The following is a 20488-nucleotide window of genomic DNA, read 5'->3' on the forward strand; positions in this document are numbered from 1 at the left end:
AAATGGATTGAAAAAAACTAGAGAACGAAGAAAAATAAAGAAAACTTTTCTATTGAATCTCCTATTTCCTGTAACCACGGAGAAGCATCACTATGAATTAGAACTAAAGAGTCAATAGCCGAGAATGAAGAAGTAATGAAAAAATTAGTAATACTAAATTTGTCTGATCATCTGCTACTAATTTTTCAAGGATTTAGTTGTGATTGTCAATAGAATATCTATTAAAGAGAAGTTCCTTTTTTAAATGAATCAGAACAAAAAGATTGTGAATCATGCAATATGTTGTATGATTTCTCTTGATTGGTTATTCACAGCATGTAATGGCGACTGTTTACAATATATCATTCTCCTAGGCAACTACACGTACTGTACCATTCTTAGCTTTGGTGAATTATTCAAATCAATTACTTAATTCTCTTTAGTACAATCCATTATTTTGTTAATATTTATATTTTGATATTCAATAAATGGGTGACATGGAATAGTACACGTCGATATTTGGCAGTACTCATTAATTCATAATATAAATTAATATTAAATCATTCATTTATATGTATATAGACTTCTATACAATTGTAGAGACGCTGTTTGGACCTAAATCGAATATTTCGGAACATCTGAAGCATTTCAGGGGTTATTGAAAAGGATTGATGCACTATCCGAAGTCTTAATTTTTCTAAATAAAGCATTATCGGCTCTATTAATTTTGCTCTCCAACTAACCTCACAAAATAAGTCCAAGGGATGAAATCAGAATATCCTTCAAAAAGATTTTCAATAAGATATCGCCTCTCTATAATGTGGAGGTGCGTCTTGTTGGGGCTTACCTTCTGAGCACCTATTATAATTTTTGATTATATCTGCAATAGCGGCTCGATTGTGTTGATAATTCTAGATATGTTTCTACGTCAAAATTTCGAAGAAAAACACAATTCATCTCTAGCATCTCCAAAATTCCTACTCATTACCTACACTTGGATTTTCGTGAGAACAGTAACGACAATTATGCCGATTTACGGCACAATTTACTAAAATAGGAACATAATTTTCCTTCCCAATTCTAAGGAAGAAATTTATGGAGTTAAGAAATTGTATGAAGGTAGTGAGTGAAAAAAATTCTTTGTCCAATTTTCGCTCATTCGTGGTAGGAATCATATTAATATGACCTTAAATTGTTACTCTTGCCATTTTTTTCACTGTTTTTCAGTCTATTTATCGAAGAAAACTAGTAAACCAGAACAATTATCAGTGCGTGATCACCCCGTGAACATCCCGGGCGACAGGTGTTGCGGCATCGTTATTTTCATTTCAGATCAGTGGCACCATAATATACCCCAAATAAAAAGCCGCTTGGGAGAGGCGAGTGACGCATCGCTGCAGAAGCCGTTGAGTTTCTTAAATATGTTTGACAAAGAGAGAGATAATGAAGTTGTTGACATTAAGTATACTCCGCCTAGGAAGAGAGCTGAAAAGCTTCATCTTAACACTAGCTAAAAACAAATGATGTGGATATGTATAATAATAAAATGCAAGAAAATGATAACAAGACTGTTGATGAAGTTATTTTCAAAACGGGAAATATTTCGATACTTTCTTTAAGTGTCTACCGAATTCTCTAATTCTTTCTAAGTACAGAACTAATCATTCAGTGGCCGACCTAAAAAAGTATCCATGAAGAAAAGAAATTATCTAAGGTGAATAAAGTTCTGAAAGTAGTTAATGAAGAAAAGAACTTGCCGAATTTTAAGAAATTAACTACAACAATTAGCTATCAATACCTTATTTTTAAATAAATGTATTTCTGCCGTTCACTTTATGTCTATTCCAAACCTCACGTTTACATTGTATATTTTTATTATAATAATTGTGCATAATTATGTATAATTTATATCATCAATCTGCTGTATGAAACCGCAAATTATTTCTTAAATGCGGTACTGTTACATGCTCGGCTGTGTTAAACCTAATGACGTGCACAATGCGTAAATATCTTTGGTTCACTATTTTTCGATAAATAGACTTCAGACTGATCATATTTGGCGTGAAGTACAGTTTCAAAATGTATGACTAGTGTCTTAATGAAGCTAATAAAATTATTCGCTGATCTTCTTAGACTGTAAACTGAGGTATAAGAGTGTTGTAGATACGTGCACTACGACCTGAAAGATATATTGTGTTTCTCCTTTGCTGAAGCTAGGATGGACTTCTATGCTACCGGTCTTATTTCTGTAACCAAATATCCCATGATAGAAATATTCGGAAAATATGTATGCTATTCAAATTATTTGTGACTTCCTTTGCCAATATGATATAAAAATCGTGACAAAAAAAGTCTTCCACTACCATTATCTCGGAATCCTTCATCATCATAACACATTACCAAATTATTTTTTAATGGTGTGTCAGACGCGCGTCTGAAAAACAGTTTACCTCTAGTCTCTGAAGACGATAACTTGGTTATCGAAACGCGCTGCGGACAATGTAATCGTGAGTGTTTGTGTAGTGGTAGTGTAAACAGTGTATTCAAATAAGGATAAATTTTAGCATTTTTTAGAAAACTTAATGTCGGGATGGCCCATCCACATATAATGTTTGGAATATTACAATCAATAAAACGTATATTTCATTTTGTGTCGACAGCCTCTGGAAGCCTGTATTGTAAACTTCATGCCTGTTCCTTTCATGACCCAATTACGTACATTTGTATATTGCAAATCAAGTAGTTTTATCTTACCCCATTACCTGTAATCGTGGGGTAAAATTATTCAATGTATTTGTAGCAGCCACCAATACATTTTATTAATGTTTCATAATGGCGTTAGCCGTAATCAAACGAAAGCAGATTAGTTAACAGTAAAATCCATTACGGTATTGCGTGCGATTGTGGTTGCATGTGCAACTAACACGGGCGTGCGAGTAACTACTAATCTATATATTCCCGGTGGCGTTACAGCTGCATTATATTAAAAATTTATTATGTTTTGTATATGTAGGTACATACATTACCGTTATTATTTTTAACAGAAATTTATTTTTTTTCACAGAACATCAGTGTTACATTGCACAATAAACTGAGAAGAAATTATTTTATAGCAATAGGATCACCATTAAATATAAAAAAAAGTTAAAGATTGAATTGAAGAAATAATCTATATACATAAATGAAAAACAGAAAGAAGTAAATGTTCTTAACCTCTCATCTCAATTCTTACTTGATATTAGTATGTCTATCCCAAATGCTCTCGTGAATAATACACCATGAAATGTAAAAGACCAAACCCTAAGAGAATAACTCTATACCTCAATGACAGTGAGCGAGAAATTAATTAAAGTAAAATGTTAATATCAACTATCCACTTTTATCTTTATGAAAATAGTATACTAGATTCTAGGCTAGGATATTTTTCACAAATATAATAAATATATGTTTCACGTGAAAGACCGGAATTGGAGAATGTCAATAAACACCAAATTCGTCGGATAAAGATCGAATATTTCCTTACATTCTTGTACATTTAAACCCTCAACGGTATACCGACAATCACAGATATTCTGGTGGATGTCAAAAAGAGAGGAGCCAACAAAGAGGCAACTGGCTGTTTCCTGCCAAATCCTTTGTTTTGCTTTGTCAGTCTTATGCAAGGTTTGATAGTGAAAGCAACGTTTTCTCAATTTTTTTTTTCGATACACTAATTTATACAGGATGGACACTTCAATGAATCATATTTTTTTTTGAGAAGTTAATTGCATTAATTGCGGGTAAGTGCATTTATTTTTTTCAAGAAAAGTACATTAAAATACCTTCTGCTAAAACTAAGTACATAACATGTTCGAATTAGAGATGATAAAAAAGTCTTGTCGTTTCAAAAATTAACAAAGAATAGAATATAATTGCACCATTAGAACCAGTAGAAGTGAACACCAAGGCGGAATCGATTAGTATACTATATGAAACTCACACCCGACTAGGCCTCAAAAGAAGAGCTTGAAGAGTTGAGAAATAAATACAAAAATATTACATTTGAAATTGTAACGTTGTATTTGAATCCATGAAAACAGTGCTAAATGAAATACAGTGCACCAAAGAAAGATATAGTTCAGATATGATATGATCATTTTTAAGTTCTTCTTAAGATCTTATAGATCTGCAGTCAAACAAAGATGGCAAATATAAGTTTATAATGGTGTATCAACATAATTTAACTGAGTTAGTCCAGCTAGAAACTTTGAAAATAATTTCAATCAGATAGTGATTAGGTTAGTGGTTTAGTCACAGTTAAATACAAGTCTCAGTTGAAACGGCCAACAAGGTTTTACAGAATATGCTAACTACATAGAGGAACGATAACAATACAAATAAATGGTCAGGTTTACCCTTTGCTCAATTTGCCATGAATACTACAAACAGAGAAGAAATACACCAAAGTCCTTATGAAGCCTTGTTGAGCATAGCATCGTCTTTTTTGACTATCGGAAAAATCGCAAATATCGAAACTGAAAAATAACTTGAAGAAATTCCCAATACTTCAAAACCAAAGAACAGCTTGAATACTGGTAATAGTTTTAAAAAAATTGAGTGGTACTCATTACGAAAACCATATTCCAAAGAAAAATTTTGAAGAGGATTTGTAATCTACCACGTCTTCACTTCAACTTCTGACTGAAAAACACGAGTACCCTCAAGTAGTTTTACACACGCAATCAGTTCTGAATTTGTGAAGAAAAGTTATTTTCTATAGATGACATTTATTTTCAAGACAGTTTGCTGAGCAATACTATACATGCTGTTATTGCAAAAGGAAGTAATCCACAAATAAATGCAGTTGTAATGTAAAAACAAGTACATGGCGCATTTCAAAGGGTCATAATAGTTTAAGTTGTTGCAATGGATGAGATTTGAATCACATAATTCTAATTCATCGCCACTGGAATACGGAGGAGAAAATATAAATCTCGGAAATGTTCAACATTCACCATTGGCGCATGGTGAATGTCGAGATTCACCGGGATAAGTCAGAACTAAGGGTATTTAGCCAATATTTCGGACATACACCAAGCGACTGTGTGAATATTGACATTCACCGGTAGAAGTCGACATCGTAACATATACACATAACTAAATTCATATACCTACTATACTTATTCAAAAAAATGACTTTGCCCTTTATGTTATTATGATCTCGTCAAGAAATGAAATAGAAACCGGTTTTTGATATTTTCCTGGATATTAGGCTGATATATTATGTCGAAGAGTGTTTCCTCCAAAATATATATACTCTGTTTACAAAGTTAAGTGAAATGAAAATATATATAAAGGTGAATACATGTATATTAAACATGTTTTCCGAATTATTTGAGAAAATTAAAAAATTAAGGATATAATGTATATATTGTCTAATGAGTATAATCTATTCATAGATCGTCGATTTAGCTATTTTCACATGCCATTCGGCTTGTTATATTGTTCTTCAAATATTTTGAATCTTCCTCTATTTTCGTATTGTGAAACTCTTTCATTTATTCAAACAGTCGTGTTTCTGAAGAAATTAATTCGTTATGGACATTCCACTCCATTCTAGAAATTCAATAAAACCTCGGAATGTATTCGAAATTATCCTCTACCTATTAAATCGAAGGAAATCCAATATTAATTCACGCAGCGATAAACAGAACTTTTGGGTTTAGGCCAATAGTAAAGTTTAGAGATTCAAAAAATAGTTTCAAATATGCTCAGATGAGCACTTAATTCATTGTTATGAAATATGTCAATTGATGGGGATAGGAACAACAATCTTCCAATTAGACAAGTTACCAGAAATCGAATTAGGCGAGAAAATATGTTGATGTAAAATACGATTATTGTCAATCTTAAATAAACGTGGATACGAATCAGGATAATGAGAGATTCTATCATAGAAGTATTCCAAACATCTGGTTTAAAGATAATCATGTCAATAATGGAAAGTTGGGACAAAGAACGGGAGATGAATCTCTGGTACAGGGATGGAGAGAGATTCAAGGGATGAGAGGGATGACAAAGAATAACTATACGCTACCGTAATAACGAAATCATGGACTGCGGTGTTTTAAACCACATAGATAGATATTTATGTGTCAACAACAAAGAAGGAATATGCCACAGCAAAATACTATGTTATGAGTGAGTACATGAAAATAATCCATAAATTGTTGTGTAAAATGGAAACGTGTTATATTCCTATCAAAACCAAAATAAAGCATGTACTGAGAACAAAAACGTTACCAAGCAAAATTTGTAGCTACTTTTATTCCCTCTATTCCTCTATTCCCAGTATATTCTGAATAATAAAAGGAAATTATCTTTTTTTAAGACATCTATTCCAATATGTTGATATTTTCCAATGCTATTTACGAATTTTGAACCTGTAAATTTTATAGAAAAAAGTTTCATCATAATTTGAAATTATCACTCAAAATAATATCTTCTGCTTATCATAAGATCTCTATTCGGATATCTATCATTTTTCTACATAAAAAGTTCTTTTAAAACTTCTTTATCATTCATTTTCGAAAAATATTTACCTATATGATCACAGCACCTCATTTCATTCGTGAAATGAACTGAAACTGAAATCTTTTGATTGTTTAACATCCTTTCATTCGCCCCAGTAATTTTTTGTCAATATGATAATTAACTATCCGGAAATAACATTCCGCTGAAATAAACGTTTGTAAATTAGATGAATTTACGGAAATGGATCACATCATGAGCGTCCCATATTTCCATAATTATATCATCTAAATTTGAATATATAATAAGCCAATTCAAATCAATAGTAGCCTCAATCCATTCCAATTGGATAGTTTGAATTACTATTACGGAATCTCACGTGTGAATATTATATACTCCTCGACTATAATACAAAGTTACTTGAAAGTAAGTAAGGGGTAAGTTACCAGCTAGTATCTTAAGAAATTGTAATTTTTTTCTTTGAAAAGCCCATCTTTTTGTCTCATATTTATGTAGTTATGGGGAGTTGAGAAACCTTTTTAGTGCTCTGGATGAGTAATTAATGTATGAAATGTTGGAATTATCCACTACTCTCTTTTTAGTAGGCTCCCAGACGATAATGAAAACCATATGTATGGTGGTATGCTGAATACCCGTAGAAGGTATTTCAATTAATTCTACACCAATACTGTTCCTTAAGCCGTTCAGAATCAGTTTGCTTATTTTGATGAACCTTGTCTTTTGGATAACCCTAAAATGGTGATTGTTCTACGTCCTCCCAACAATGTTTCTCCAAACGTTCTTCGACAAATATAACTTATATGAGTGATGTTTCTTAGTTTTCAAATATATCTTAATCGTTCGTCTAGACGCTATATGATTTGGCCAATGATGACAAATGTGTAATTTTCTTGCAAAGTTAAGTTACTTTCCATCTTGGGTTAACTCAAGACCAGCAGTGAGTATGTTAGTGTCAACAGTATTCTTGATGATAAGTCCTTATCAAGGACTTAAAATTAGTGAAAACGTCAACTTTTATCTATTTTTTAAAAATTATTGAAAAAAACTGATTTTCAAACAAAAGAGACCCAAAATCAAGAACATTTAGAAACATAAACATATCAAAAGGTCTAAGAAATAAGAAATTAAAGAAGACGACGAATCCTAGATCTATGTATAGGAACCTGAACAAAATAATAATCTTCTGTATGGGATTCTCAAGGCGGGCCTATCCAACAAAAATTGTTTGCACATTAAGCACTTTCAAGCAAATTGTCGTCTGTTTCTTCAGAAAAACTGAACACGAAGCCACCGTCGCATTGGCATTTGTTTGCCAGAACTTTTCGAAAAAATCAGACAATCCAATTGCAAAAGAAGAATCATTCTCCACTACAACAATGCGAGCTCTCACATATCAGTTAAAAAAAACGTTTTTTAACAGTCAAAAACAGTACAGCCTTTTGTTTGGCACCAAATGACGTTTTTCTTATTTCCGTAGATAAAAAATACCTTCCAAGGTTAACGTGTTTCTACACCTGAAGAAGCGATTAATACTTTCAAATCACATATTTTGGAGGTACATCAATCATAATGAGAAAAAATGCTTCGACAGTTGGTTCAAACTGTCAAAAGTGTATTGATCTCAAGCCATATCCAATAATAAATATATTTGTCTTTATTTGTCTAACTCAAAACTTGAGAAGCAATCTTCATAATATTCGTACTATACATTGAAATAAGATCTATATTGAAAGAAAAATTTCATTTCACCGTCAATTATCTGTTGTGAAACTCTAGGTGATTATTCACTACAGATAATTCATTGAATATCAAGTTGATCTTTCTAATAATTATTTTGTACTTACAATATCAACTTTATTAATATACCCATTCCTTTAACAAAAGCAAAAACAAAAAAATAGTATAGGCCGGTATCAACTTGACAATTTTCTTTACATATCCTTATAGCTTTCATGATAAAAGATTATTCCATTAACAAAATACTTTTCCAACAAGTTAAAAAAATATTCCCTCTCTTCACTTTTAGTACTGGTTCTACCAATTCCCTATTTATTCTACCTTCATCAAAAGTTCGTGTTTTTGAATATAACAATGGGAAGTATCTCTTCGAAGTGTTTATAATATCTTAGGAATTCTATCCTTTTGTGAAAAACATCAACTCTTTCAAACAACCTTTTATACTGTCTTCCTCTTTGAATTTAATCCCTATCTCTCTTAAGAGTCCCCAGAGATATGTTGCGAGCGAATGTTTTTGTTTTAATTTCTCCGAGCCGGGATTCAAAGAAATATGATTTTTCTACTTTTCGTCTAAATTTCTAAGGGAATGTAATTTGTGACATCTGCGGAAGTGAAAAGTCTGGATGTCGACAAGGTTTGTAATCGTTCTCGTTTTTGATCTCTGTTAACAGATATTGGTGCTATATGAAATATTAAAAGAATTGGAATTATTATTTATATTTCAGTAGAAATATATGAATATTGATTCCACAATATTTGAAGATTAAATGGCAGGTTTAATGGACGTACATGTAATATGGTAAATACAAAATGATAAACACCTTTGACCATTTTCTCATCCTATTTCAACCAGAGGGGAAATGTATCTCTGAGAACTCGACTCAATGTATCATCAAGTAAAGGCGCCCTTCGTTGGAAGGTTTTTGAAAATTGAACAAATTCAATATATTTGTATCTCTTGAAAGTCGAAGACGACCCCTAAATAATATTTGCCGATGTTACCAGTACTCTCCTTCCGTCAGAAACAGTAAGAAGCAGCTGGCACCCATAGAAATTTAGTTGCTAGCTTCAAACTAAACATTATTAATTATATTAAAATCATTTATAAAAATATTGGGTACTTCTAAGCCCTATACTGTAGTGATGAGGTATTTATTGACATTTCAAATTTGTAATCCCTCCCATTTCAAGTTTGTAGGGTTGTAATATGTTATATAGCATACCAAGAAAGCTATAGCATTTAAATATATTATTTTCGTGAACTGAAACAATTTTCCCAATTTTTTGTAGAAGCTCTCCGATTTGGGCTCCTGTAAGATCTTGCACATGGTTTTTGAACGATCTTCTTATGTTTCTAAATATTTGTGAAGTAACATTTTGCAATATTCTTGGAAGCAATGAAAACATACTGTACAAAAATGTATCAAAAACGTTTGGTAAAATTGTGCGAACAAACTTGAGCAAACATGAGGGTAATGCCACAGATGCTAGAAATTAGTTGTTTTGAATCTCATCGTCTCGTAAGTAAAGTAAAAAAGGAATGCATATGAATCAAATCAAAATTCCTGTCAACTAATTATGAATAATATGATATATGATAATAATATATTATATGACTAATATTCCAAAGGTCGGCTTTTGCAAATTGGTAATTACAAGAGAAATTTAACATATTCAATTGTTGCAGTTTTATTTATATAGTTAACATCGACATATTTAGCAAAACTCTTATCTCTTATCGAAACACGAGTCAGAACATCCAATTGTGAATGTTGTGTAGTAGTGTAAACAGTCTTTCCAGTATACATAATCACTTAGTTCACAAAAGTGATGTAATATTTAGTGTCCTTTTAAATAATTTAAAACTGATTCATATTAGAAAGTTTTTTTTGGGAAAGCTATAGGTCTTAAATAGAAGATTCCTAAACAGCTTGGAAATCGACGTTTCGGTGAGTATATTACCATCATAGGCAACCCACCAATAAAAATATTCATAACAAATGAATAAATGTACTAGATACCGAAACAACACAGACAAACTTTTCAAAAAAGTACCATTCAACCATAAATGAGTGAACATTCACGAATGGTACTCAAATTAGAAATCATATGTAGAAGCTATGCACAACTTTACAGCGGCAATTATTAAAAAACTTGCAGTTTCACAGATATTTTCAGCGCAGTTGCCAATCTCCAAAATACAGTGCAACCTTAATATAACGGACCTCAATGTAAGGAGTTCCTCGATTTAACAAATTCTTTGTAATCCCCTTGAATTGTCCATACGAGTCAATGTAAAATATACCTATACAATTTTTGCGAACAACCTCTTTATAACGAATTTTCAACTATCAAGAAAAAGTATAAATACCTCTAATCAACGAATTTAAAGAACTGCTAATAATCGATATACAATGCAACCTTAATATAACGTACCCCATATAACGACTTCCTCCATTTAACAAATTCTTCGTAATCCCCTTGAATTGTCCATAATTGTCCATGTAAAATATACCTTTATATTACGAACATTTTTGCGAACAACCTCTTTATAACGAATTTTCAACTATCAAGAAAAAGTATAAATACCTCTAATTAACGAATTTTGTCAACCCAAAACCTTTATATAAAGTTCCCACCAATGTATAACTCTTAATATCATAGTATGAGATTCATGTCGCGACAGGTTTCGACACGCTTTTGTTCGTAAAACAATGAAACTATTTTTTTAACTCTTTATAACGAATTTTAAACCAACCTAACCTCAACATAACAAACCTCAGTTCAACGAATTACTTAATATAACGAATATTTACTTGTTTTGCATCAAAGAAGTTTACAAATTGTACAAAATTCTAAACACTATTTACAACTAATAAGTAGTATGTTTGTATGTATGTGGATATTGGGGTATCATATACAATGCGATCCAAAGGATCTATTTTGTCCCCCTTTTTTGCTTTGCAACAGGGGAAAGTGTTTACAACTGATCGGTTAATCCCACTCCATAAGTAGTAACGTAATCATTGTTATTTTGCCGTCTCATGGAATTTTAGTTACTATAAAATGTTAAAAGTTGATGATCTATTAGAGAAATGGGAGAGAGAAACGCTTTATTGTCAAAAAATTGTTACAATTTGTAGACAAAAGCTTGCAAAAACTAAAAAACAAACATAAAAAAAACTAAATCAACATAAAACAAATAAAATAAAATTTCAATATTCAGAATAAAACCATAATGAGTAACCAAATTATAGGTAATAGTAATAGGAAATAATTCGTGTATAAGTTCATAGCAAAAATTAAACCAGTATGCAGCATGTACGGAATTAAATATTATTATTAGAATAGAAGTCGTTTACAGAGTGGAATGCGGGAAAAGATGATATCGAATTAATTCCAAATGATTGGCTTGCAAGATGACATCGTTGTATCAACCCTTACTTCTGTTGGTAAGGTATGACTTAAACCATGCGAGAGGTGTAGTACAGTAGCACTCAAATTTGTTGATTAAAATATTATGATCAACACAATCAGCTTTAGAAAAATCACAGAAAATTGTTGCAGTGGTGATAGTTGTTTAGGCCAGAATACACATTATTAAGGAGGGAGAAAATAGCATCATTTTTGCATCAAAAAACCCAAATTAATGGGTAGTAAGTATTTTTTAATTAAACAGAAATGATAAAAGACTCTTTATGACCAATTCGTACCTACCAATGTAAAATTGAATAAAAAGTCCAATTAGCTTTTAAAAGAACAGATTTCAATAATAAATAAACTTTTAATTTTCTAAAATCAAAACGGTAAACAAAACTCACATAACCTCAAAATAATGTAACGTCAAGAACTTTTAGTACGGTCAGTTATTCGTTGTTTCTTTTCACGACTACTACTGCCAATTTAAACAATCTATTACGTACACCTTGGAGTTGGTCTTTTGAAGGAAACAATCGATCTTATATTGTTATGTTTCATTTCTATTGATAGTATGTAAAAAATATATGTTTTTTAGTGAATTCAATAGTTCTAGAAATTTCCTTCAAGGGAGGGTCTTTAGTAGGGTACAAAAAGATGTGCATTATTGTTTTAAATAAATAAGCGAAGAATTAAACACTATTTTTCTGCTGGGAATGTGTTTAATACACTAAATAACATACAATTTTAACAATGACTACTTCGTTCTACTCCAAATAGATTTATTTACTTGCCAAAATACAACGTAACAACTCATTACATTTTGTTGATGATATATGGGGAAATATAATCTTTCTATTTTACACCTATAACATAGTACGGTACGCAAATGGGTGTTGCACTGTTTTGTTATAATGTTGGTAGTGGCGGCCTGCTACTGTCAGTGTCAAACAAAACGTCTTTTTCAGTGATCCCGTCAACAAAGTGTAATTATCACCAAATTCATCAAAAGTGTAAAGATTTTGACAGAAATGGGTACCTTGTAGTAGTAGAGGGAGGCGACGGCAATGAGTCAGCCACCGACGAAAGTCGAAAGCTTTGAACCTAATCTCAAAATTTCAGCTGTGATTATGTGTTTTTTCGTGCGTGAATGATCAGTCATTGTAAATGTTGAAACGTGTATTTCATGTAAAAGTGGTAAATAAGGAAATTAATATATATATATATATATATATATATTGATAATTTATTTTTTTTTAAATTCCAATTCATAATCGTTTATAGACATCTTGGAGAGCTCTTCACTTCGAAAAGTACAAGCATAACCGATAATGAGAACAACCTGAAAAGATGAAAGGTTTATATAATGTGGAAATCGATATATAATTTAATATCTACTTTCATTGCCAAGCTGGCAATTGAACGTTATCACCAGCTCCAGCAATAAAACAATGAGAATGTCATCAGAATACAAATCTTCGAACTTTTTAGGTTTAAAACCTTCGAAAATGTTTTCAGGTGAGCAGGAGACTTGAATATTTTGAAATATCAACATTTCTACTACACTCTACAAGTTACCTGCCCTGTAATTTCGAATATGTGGACCACAAGATGATTTTTCAGCTTTACTCAGAATTTCAAAATAAGCATAATATTTTCGCCCATTTTACGTGCTATAATCAAAATTCTTAATAGTCTTTCTTGTAAACGGTGCGTATATATTTGGAAGCAAATTCTTTATGGCCTCTCCAGCCATTTAACGTAATTCTGGAGATGTGCAATTAAATTCTCAGCCTCGTTCATTAATTTTCTTGTATTTTCAAGAAAAACCTTGAACTATTTCATAATTGACTTTTAATATGTTTGTTTATCCCTCTACAATGTTCAAACAATTTTTTAATTCAAAATTAAAAAAGGAGCAAACAGACAATTTTGACGCATACGATAAAATAATGTCTGACAAAACTTGTATAAGAAATAACTTTGATTTGCATAATGTTTTTACTTTTGAAAATATATTATTACGATGTTTGTTTCTTATTAGGCGTATTAATATGTTTTATACACGATTGTATAATATACTCATTATACGTCTGCTTGCTCGACTTCGAAAATACCCATTAATGATGGCAGTGATCAATCAATCATTAATCGCTGCTCAATATTTTTAATTGAAAAGTAAATTTGCTTACACCAGATTCGAACCCGGGACCTACACTTTCAACGCACGTAGCATTAAGACATTGAATGTTTTTGTCGTATATGTGTTTCTCAACGTACCATGGTTTTTGGAAACAATTTATAAATTGATGCACCTTCCGAAACAATATAAATTTAACTCAAACTATAAAATGAATGTACGCGATAGCTTATTTATCTGACATCAATTTTTCTTTAAAACCCGTTAAACTTATGGGAAAAAAACGGTATTGACTGCTGTATACTAGGAATTAAATTTAATAACCATGTGAAAATTGACAGCATAAACTGAGATCTTTTTTCATAGTCAGATATGAACAAGTCCGCTATGTGCTTTGTCATTGTGAAACAAAAAATTAAATGAATAAATAGGAAGGGAAAAGTTTCACAAAAAAATTAATTAATATCAAGTGTCAAATGTAGAAGGCTCAATATCAAGGCTTGAAAAATATTAATTTTTATTGAATGATCAATTAATTACTATAACTAGAATAAGCTATTTTCATAAAAATGGAATATTGGGACATAAAATACATATATTTATGAAACATTCTCTAATTTTGGAGAAAATTTGTTTAAATCAAGATTGTGTCTCCAGAATGCTGATTCACTAAAAAATTAACAAACAAAGAAGCAAAATGGAGAAGAATGCAAAATGAGAATAATGATAAATTATTTAAAAATGCCATTATGATAGTCATAAATTCATTCATTCATAAATATTCGCAAATTTTGAGATAATTTTGTGAATTATCCTATAGTTATTCTTTTCATGTTTTATAAAAAATCTGAAATGTGATATCTTAGCTAACTTAATGTGAATTTCACAGATGATATTTGAGGCTAGATTTATGTGAAGAAAATTATCTTTTCATTTTTACGTTGAATGCTATAAACGTTTGAAACTGAGTGAAATCACAAATATGTAGAGAGCTTCCTGCTCTTTACGGTGAGGATAAAATTCTGCAACTGACAAGAAGGATCAGCAGGTAAGTTGTCAAAACATCGCTGAAGTAATAGACATAAACCGTCAACCAAAATGGAATCGAGAAAGAAAGTCAATATTATCGTGCCGTATGAGTATAACTATATATATGAATATAAATTTCTTATTTCTTCATTATCCGTTATTGAAATCTAGAATATTTTATTAAAAAGAAAAACGAATAAATAATGATACGTTTCAATCTCAGCTTTAAAAAATCGATAAATGACTAGAACAGTTGTAGAAGAAACTTCTTAGCCCAGATTGAGGAGCAGTATAGTCTGGTGGGTGTGTTTTCTGAGATGGATAAAAAGGTCTACCTGACTACACTGCCAACTAGTGCTGGCTGCAGTTTGCAGCTCGCCCTTTCCACTCAAGTTTAGGGAGGAAAGTATTCCCTATGGAAACCGCCGTCAGGCATTACTTCGCGAGAAAGGCATTATCTGGTTTGCTCTCTCTTCCTCATTATTTCTCTACATCCCTCAATCGAAGCTGGTTGGCTAGGAGTTCATAATGAAGATGGATCTTCTTCTACTACTTCGTCGTTGACGATTGGACACGGCCCAAGCTCATACGTTACTCTGCATTAGAGTAAGGAGCTTGCTGTTACACAGCCCGTCGCTGTGTTAGTTGTGACATATGCTAATTCACTCTTCGTATCGCAGGTCCTGGGGATTTTTGTGTTGAAGGTTTTGATTGCGTTCCATTCATCTTCAGAGCTAAGCATTGACTTGACCAAAGTTTTAGGTGTAATGCCTTAATTCATCGTAACTTCCAGCTTATATCGGTGTGTCTCAAATCTTTGTCATTGAAAAAATGTTCCGTGTGTACGTTCGGTCCCTTGCACGCTCAGCATTAGAGAAATCTTCGAACTTTTATTTAGGTATGTCCAGAAGCACCCATGCCCAGACAACATCTGCGTAAGTATTAGTAGCTAACACTGCTTGTGCTTACGCTGTGTCCTCTCATTCACGTTAAGAACCTTCCCGTTGGAGACTTTCCACACGTCTTTTGTCATCGCTGCATACTCGCTTATATTAATTTTGATATGGTGTGCATCCCCATTGTCGTTTCTTGTTCGGAGGCAGATGTACTCCTTTTCCTCAAGTAGTTCCTCTATAGGAAACATTTCTGCAATTAATTAGGCCAATCCTTTAATATCGTACGAAATGCACTTATCACTCGGGATTAATTGATGTCATTTTCTTGCGGGTTTCTTAGGATTTTAGGTCATCTGGTAACGACGGTCATTATGAGTATTCTTTTGTTTTGCTTGGTCGTTTTATATGGGACACCAGTCTTGACAAGATAGCTCTGACTAATGATACTTGTGTGTGTTGTTGTGAGTTTTTGTATGTTATGTTACTGAAACGTAATTACATTCTATGAATTTATGAAACTAGTTCAAATCGGTAGTACTATTTTAATATTTGAACTTATTTCAAGAAGAAATTTAAGATAATCATCTCTGCGACGACAAAGCCAAGCTACGCGTATCCTCGATGACTTGTCAATAATTGACTGAGCTTGGTTGAATTTTTGTCAAATTTTTTTGATGAACTTTCTTGATGGAGAAAAATTATGTTAGATTTTTCGTCACAAAAGTTCTACATTAAGAAAATTCTGGAATTACTTAAAAAAGATGAAGGATACATGTATTTGAATAACAAATAATGGATAAATTCAATAAAAATTGAAAGGGAATTGGAATATAGTATACAGATATCTAGATTTATGTGATCAATCTTATGTATCAACTGACAAGGATAACATCGAATAAATAAAAAAATCATAAACAAGATATTAAATTTAAGACGTTCACGTGCAGCAGTCTAGTTAACTCATCTTATATACTGATACTAAATTTTCAATACAAAATTTCAACACACTCATAACCTTATCGCCTAATATGGCTATATCATAATGCCTTATTATTGGTATAACCATATTGAATTTTTTGGGCACTCAACTATAGATTTATGATAGTATTCCCATAACCTGTATATGTAGTCAAATCTAATGAAAGCATATTATTTTGCCACACTGAACGTCCCCTTTCTCTCATCTCTATATCTTCCCATCGGTCATCCCCATCTTTTTAATTTCTACAATTTCTTCATATGTGTGTAAGTCCTCCAAACAATAATACATCAAACGTCTCTTGGTTGACACTAAAACTAAAACCAATCTACATACGAGAGAACTCTCGCTGGTGTAATGTCCACTCTGATCGCCGTAGCGTAAGAAAACATGATAGAGGAGAATATAGGATACACCACAATACGCCACCAAGACGAACCACTTAAGTCAAGAGAAATCCCATTTCTGCTATTGCCTACTTCGTATAATTGGAAATTAACAAAAGCAGTCGATCAAAATGGGCACAAATCTTGATTGGATTTTTTATCACAAGTTTTATGTAAAACTAAGATGTTTGTGTATTGAAAATATAACGATACGCTATTTACACGTTCTCACCATTTAACGTTGCTTTTATGGACCACTGCTCCAAGAAATGGAATACGTCGTTTTAGCATTTAATAATCGTATGTATAAATGAAATGCTTCAGAAGTGATCTAAGAACATGTTGAACTTGTTATGTTATAATCACGAATCAACTTTGCCACGCTATTGTAATATTTGCATCTTAGCAGACGTATCTACAACTGTAGAAAAAGTTGCAAATTCGAGAACATTCTGATCAATATAATAGATAATTAAATAAAATTTCTACTTCTCTAGTGATGTTCGAAAATCTTTTAGACTAGACGCTCAATATTATTCTGCAACATTTTGTAACATCTACAGAAAAAAAGAATTATGGAAATTAGATTCATTACATGTATTTAATATAAATATAACATGCATTAGTATCAACTGTAATAAATAACTTCCCGATCATTTGTTGATTGTACAGGTCTTGTATTAGTATCAATTCTTTTCTCACAACCATAAAGTTTCCTGAATTGTTTGACTTGTCTTGAAGATATCATCAATGGCTCTGGTTTGATTATCCATCTGACTCCTTCAGTACAAGGGGGAAATGTAAGGGATCCCATATAAGTATAATAATCTCTTGTAAAATCGGGTGTAAGTAATGAAAGTGTAATTGGTTCGATACATATGTAGCTCATCGGTCTTTTCAAATATCTCAGAGCCGTTATCATAGGTTCAAAATAAGGATTATCAATTGGGGTTACCATGAAAAAGTAGCTCAACATAACTAATGATTTATTTGTAGCTGCTGTCAAGATATCTTCTTGGCAAGAGCTTTTTTTCACAAAAGCTGCTTGCAATTCCATAGCAAATTTAACAGAATTTATCATGTGTTCCGATCCCTCGAAATCATTTGATCCCCATCGTAAACGAAGATTCACAAAACGATATTCTTCTTCCAAGGGACCACCAACAATTGTAGGATAAGTGCAATTCGGCCATGATGCGTAAAGAACTACATTGTGACTATTATTATACAATTTCATTTCGGCTGGAACTATATGAAATTCTTCTGAAAATATAAGCGGACATGCTTCATCAGAACTAATCACTTCCACTCTAGTTTCTAATATATTTATAGGAGACTGTAGATTACCGTTTGCTTTTGAAAATATTTTATTCCAGAACGATGGACCATTTCCTTCACTATAATTATAAGAAGTGAATTCCAGATTCCTCGGAGGTTGACAATTCACTTCATATATTGCATCGTATAAATACAAACAGCCCAGAACTACAACTGCTGCGATAAAAAAATAATGGTACGATTCTAAATCTAAGAAATTGAGTTCCATAATAAAAATTTTGTTCGTTGGAAAAATTTAATGGACATTCTAGCCTCATAATTACTAAAGATTCAAATTTGACACAAAACTCAAATGAAAACTTGAAACATCAAACATAAAGTATCTTCTCTTTCGTCACCTTTTTTGGCCTCGTTCAGTTCGACAGTTAACCAGCGCATTAACTAACTTTCGTTACAAAGTTCTCCAATTGGTGAAACACCAGGGGAGTTCCAACTGACTTTTATTGTTCATATAACATGTAATATGGTGCAATCATGAAAATAAACTCACTATAAAAGTGAAATAAGATTGAATAAGTTCTTTTGGCTACTGCTTATTGATTATTTGGTAAGTATAATAAATATGAAATTGTAAAACTGCTTATAGATCATAACTCACAACAGTGTAACAAAATTCTCAGCTTATACCTAACTATAGGTTCAGATCATAAGTAACACCGATATAATTAAGATTGATAGGATAACTATTCATTGAATGGCCATTCTTATTAAATTTCTTATTAGTTAATAAAACTGCTATTTTTTATGGGTTAAAAAATAGGATCGTGTGAGTATATTATTCAAAAAGCATAAATGATAGCTAATATCCACAAAAATTTGATTATAATACGAGTTGAGTTTGAGTGGATGATAGTCATTTTAAGAAACTATTTATTAAACTATAGAAAAACTTAAAAATTTACTTTAAATAGACAATATTTCTAATTAACAATATTCAATAACGTTATTGAAACAATGATATTATGTTTATTCACTCACATATTCATTAGAATTAGGACGGCTTAACTTAAAAATGACTACTGTGAAAAATTGTTTCATTTTTCGAAAAATCTCCGTTCAGCTCTACACATTGAAGCAAGTTCTTACCATTCAAAAAAATATTTCAGTACTTCCATGAAAAACGCGTTTTTTTGCCACAACCTTTCCATTTGTTTGAAATAGCTTTCCAGCAATCTATTTTGTAAAATTTGGGAACAGAAACAATCGAATCAGGTGACTATGGCAGATAGTATGTAGTAAATTGTAACGTAATTCGGCTAATTTGACTGCAACAGTACCGGATGAATATACAGGCAATTGTCGTGATGAGAGAAAACACATCTATTAAACATTATTAAGGATTAAAATCAGCGTAATATTGGTCAGGTACTGTTGATATTTTCTCTGAATTATCAATAAAGATTACAAAAACCCAAATCTCTTCAGCTTATAGCAAAAAAAACGATTTTTTTCGAAGTGAGTTCCTTGAATAAAATCCATTGTTTCCACTGTTTCTTATTTTGAACTCAAGTTACACCTTCTAAGAAATATGCAAAAAAATATTCACTTATAGTACAATAGAGTATTTGTTAGAATATTGACAGCAAGTAATATTTTGATCAGCATTTAACAATCGCGATAATCTCATTGCAAATAGCTTTTTCATACAGAGGACGATGAGGATTGATAATGTATCCATTTAAATATTTTTCCAATTACTGCATTGTAAGTTACCATAAGTTTGGGAGATATAGTGAGTATATCGAGTTATTCTTTCAATATAAGTATATTTGTTTGTGAATCTTAGAAAGCAGATTATTCCATCATTTATTGTTATACAGATGTCGTCATAAGTCAGACAACGCTCTCGAAAAATCCATGGTATCCATTCATTAGGTCTCGCGGGTCCGTATTGGTTTGAGAGTCACGTGTCGAGCCAAAGTTATCTGGAAATGCTTGAAGATTTACATGGGCAAATGGACAACGATCCAACACTCGCGAACATCCGTAATTGCATGCAAGATTGAGCTCCACAGCAGTACGCGTTATGTATGCGGGAATACCAATGTTAATTATG

The 20488-nt window shown here is 31.8% G+C and overlaps 2 protein-coding genes across 2 annotated transcripts in view; both read right to left on the reverse strand.

Moving 5' to 3' along the window:
* The window catches only part of LOC130901965 (protein couch potato), an 885499-nt gene that overhangs the window by 512879 nt on the left and 352132 nt on the right, over window positions 1-20488 (reverse strand). The window lies entirely within an intron of this gene.
* Window positions 17668-18725, reverse strand: LOC130901960 (carbonic anhydrase 13-like). The gene has a single exon (XM_057813688.1). The coding sequence runs from the start codon at window positions 18638-18640 to the stop codon at window positions 17723-17725; it is 918 nt and encodes a 305-aa protein (XP_057669671.1). The 5' UTR covers window positions 18641-18725; the 3' UTR covers window positions 17668-17722.

Source organism: Diorhabda carinulata, chromosome X, assembly GCF_026250575.1.
Source record: "Diorhabda carinulata isolate Delta chromosome X, icDioCari1.1, whole genome shotgun sequence".
NCBI lineage: Eukaryota > Metazoa > Arthropoda > Insecta > Coleoptera > Chrysomelidae > Diorhabda > Diorhabda carinulata.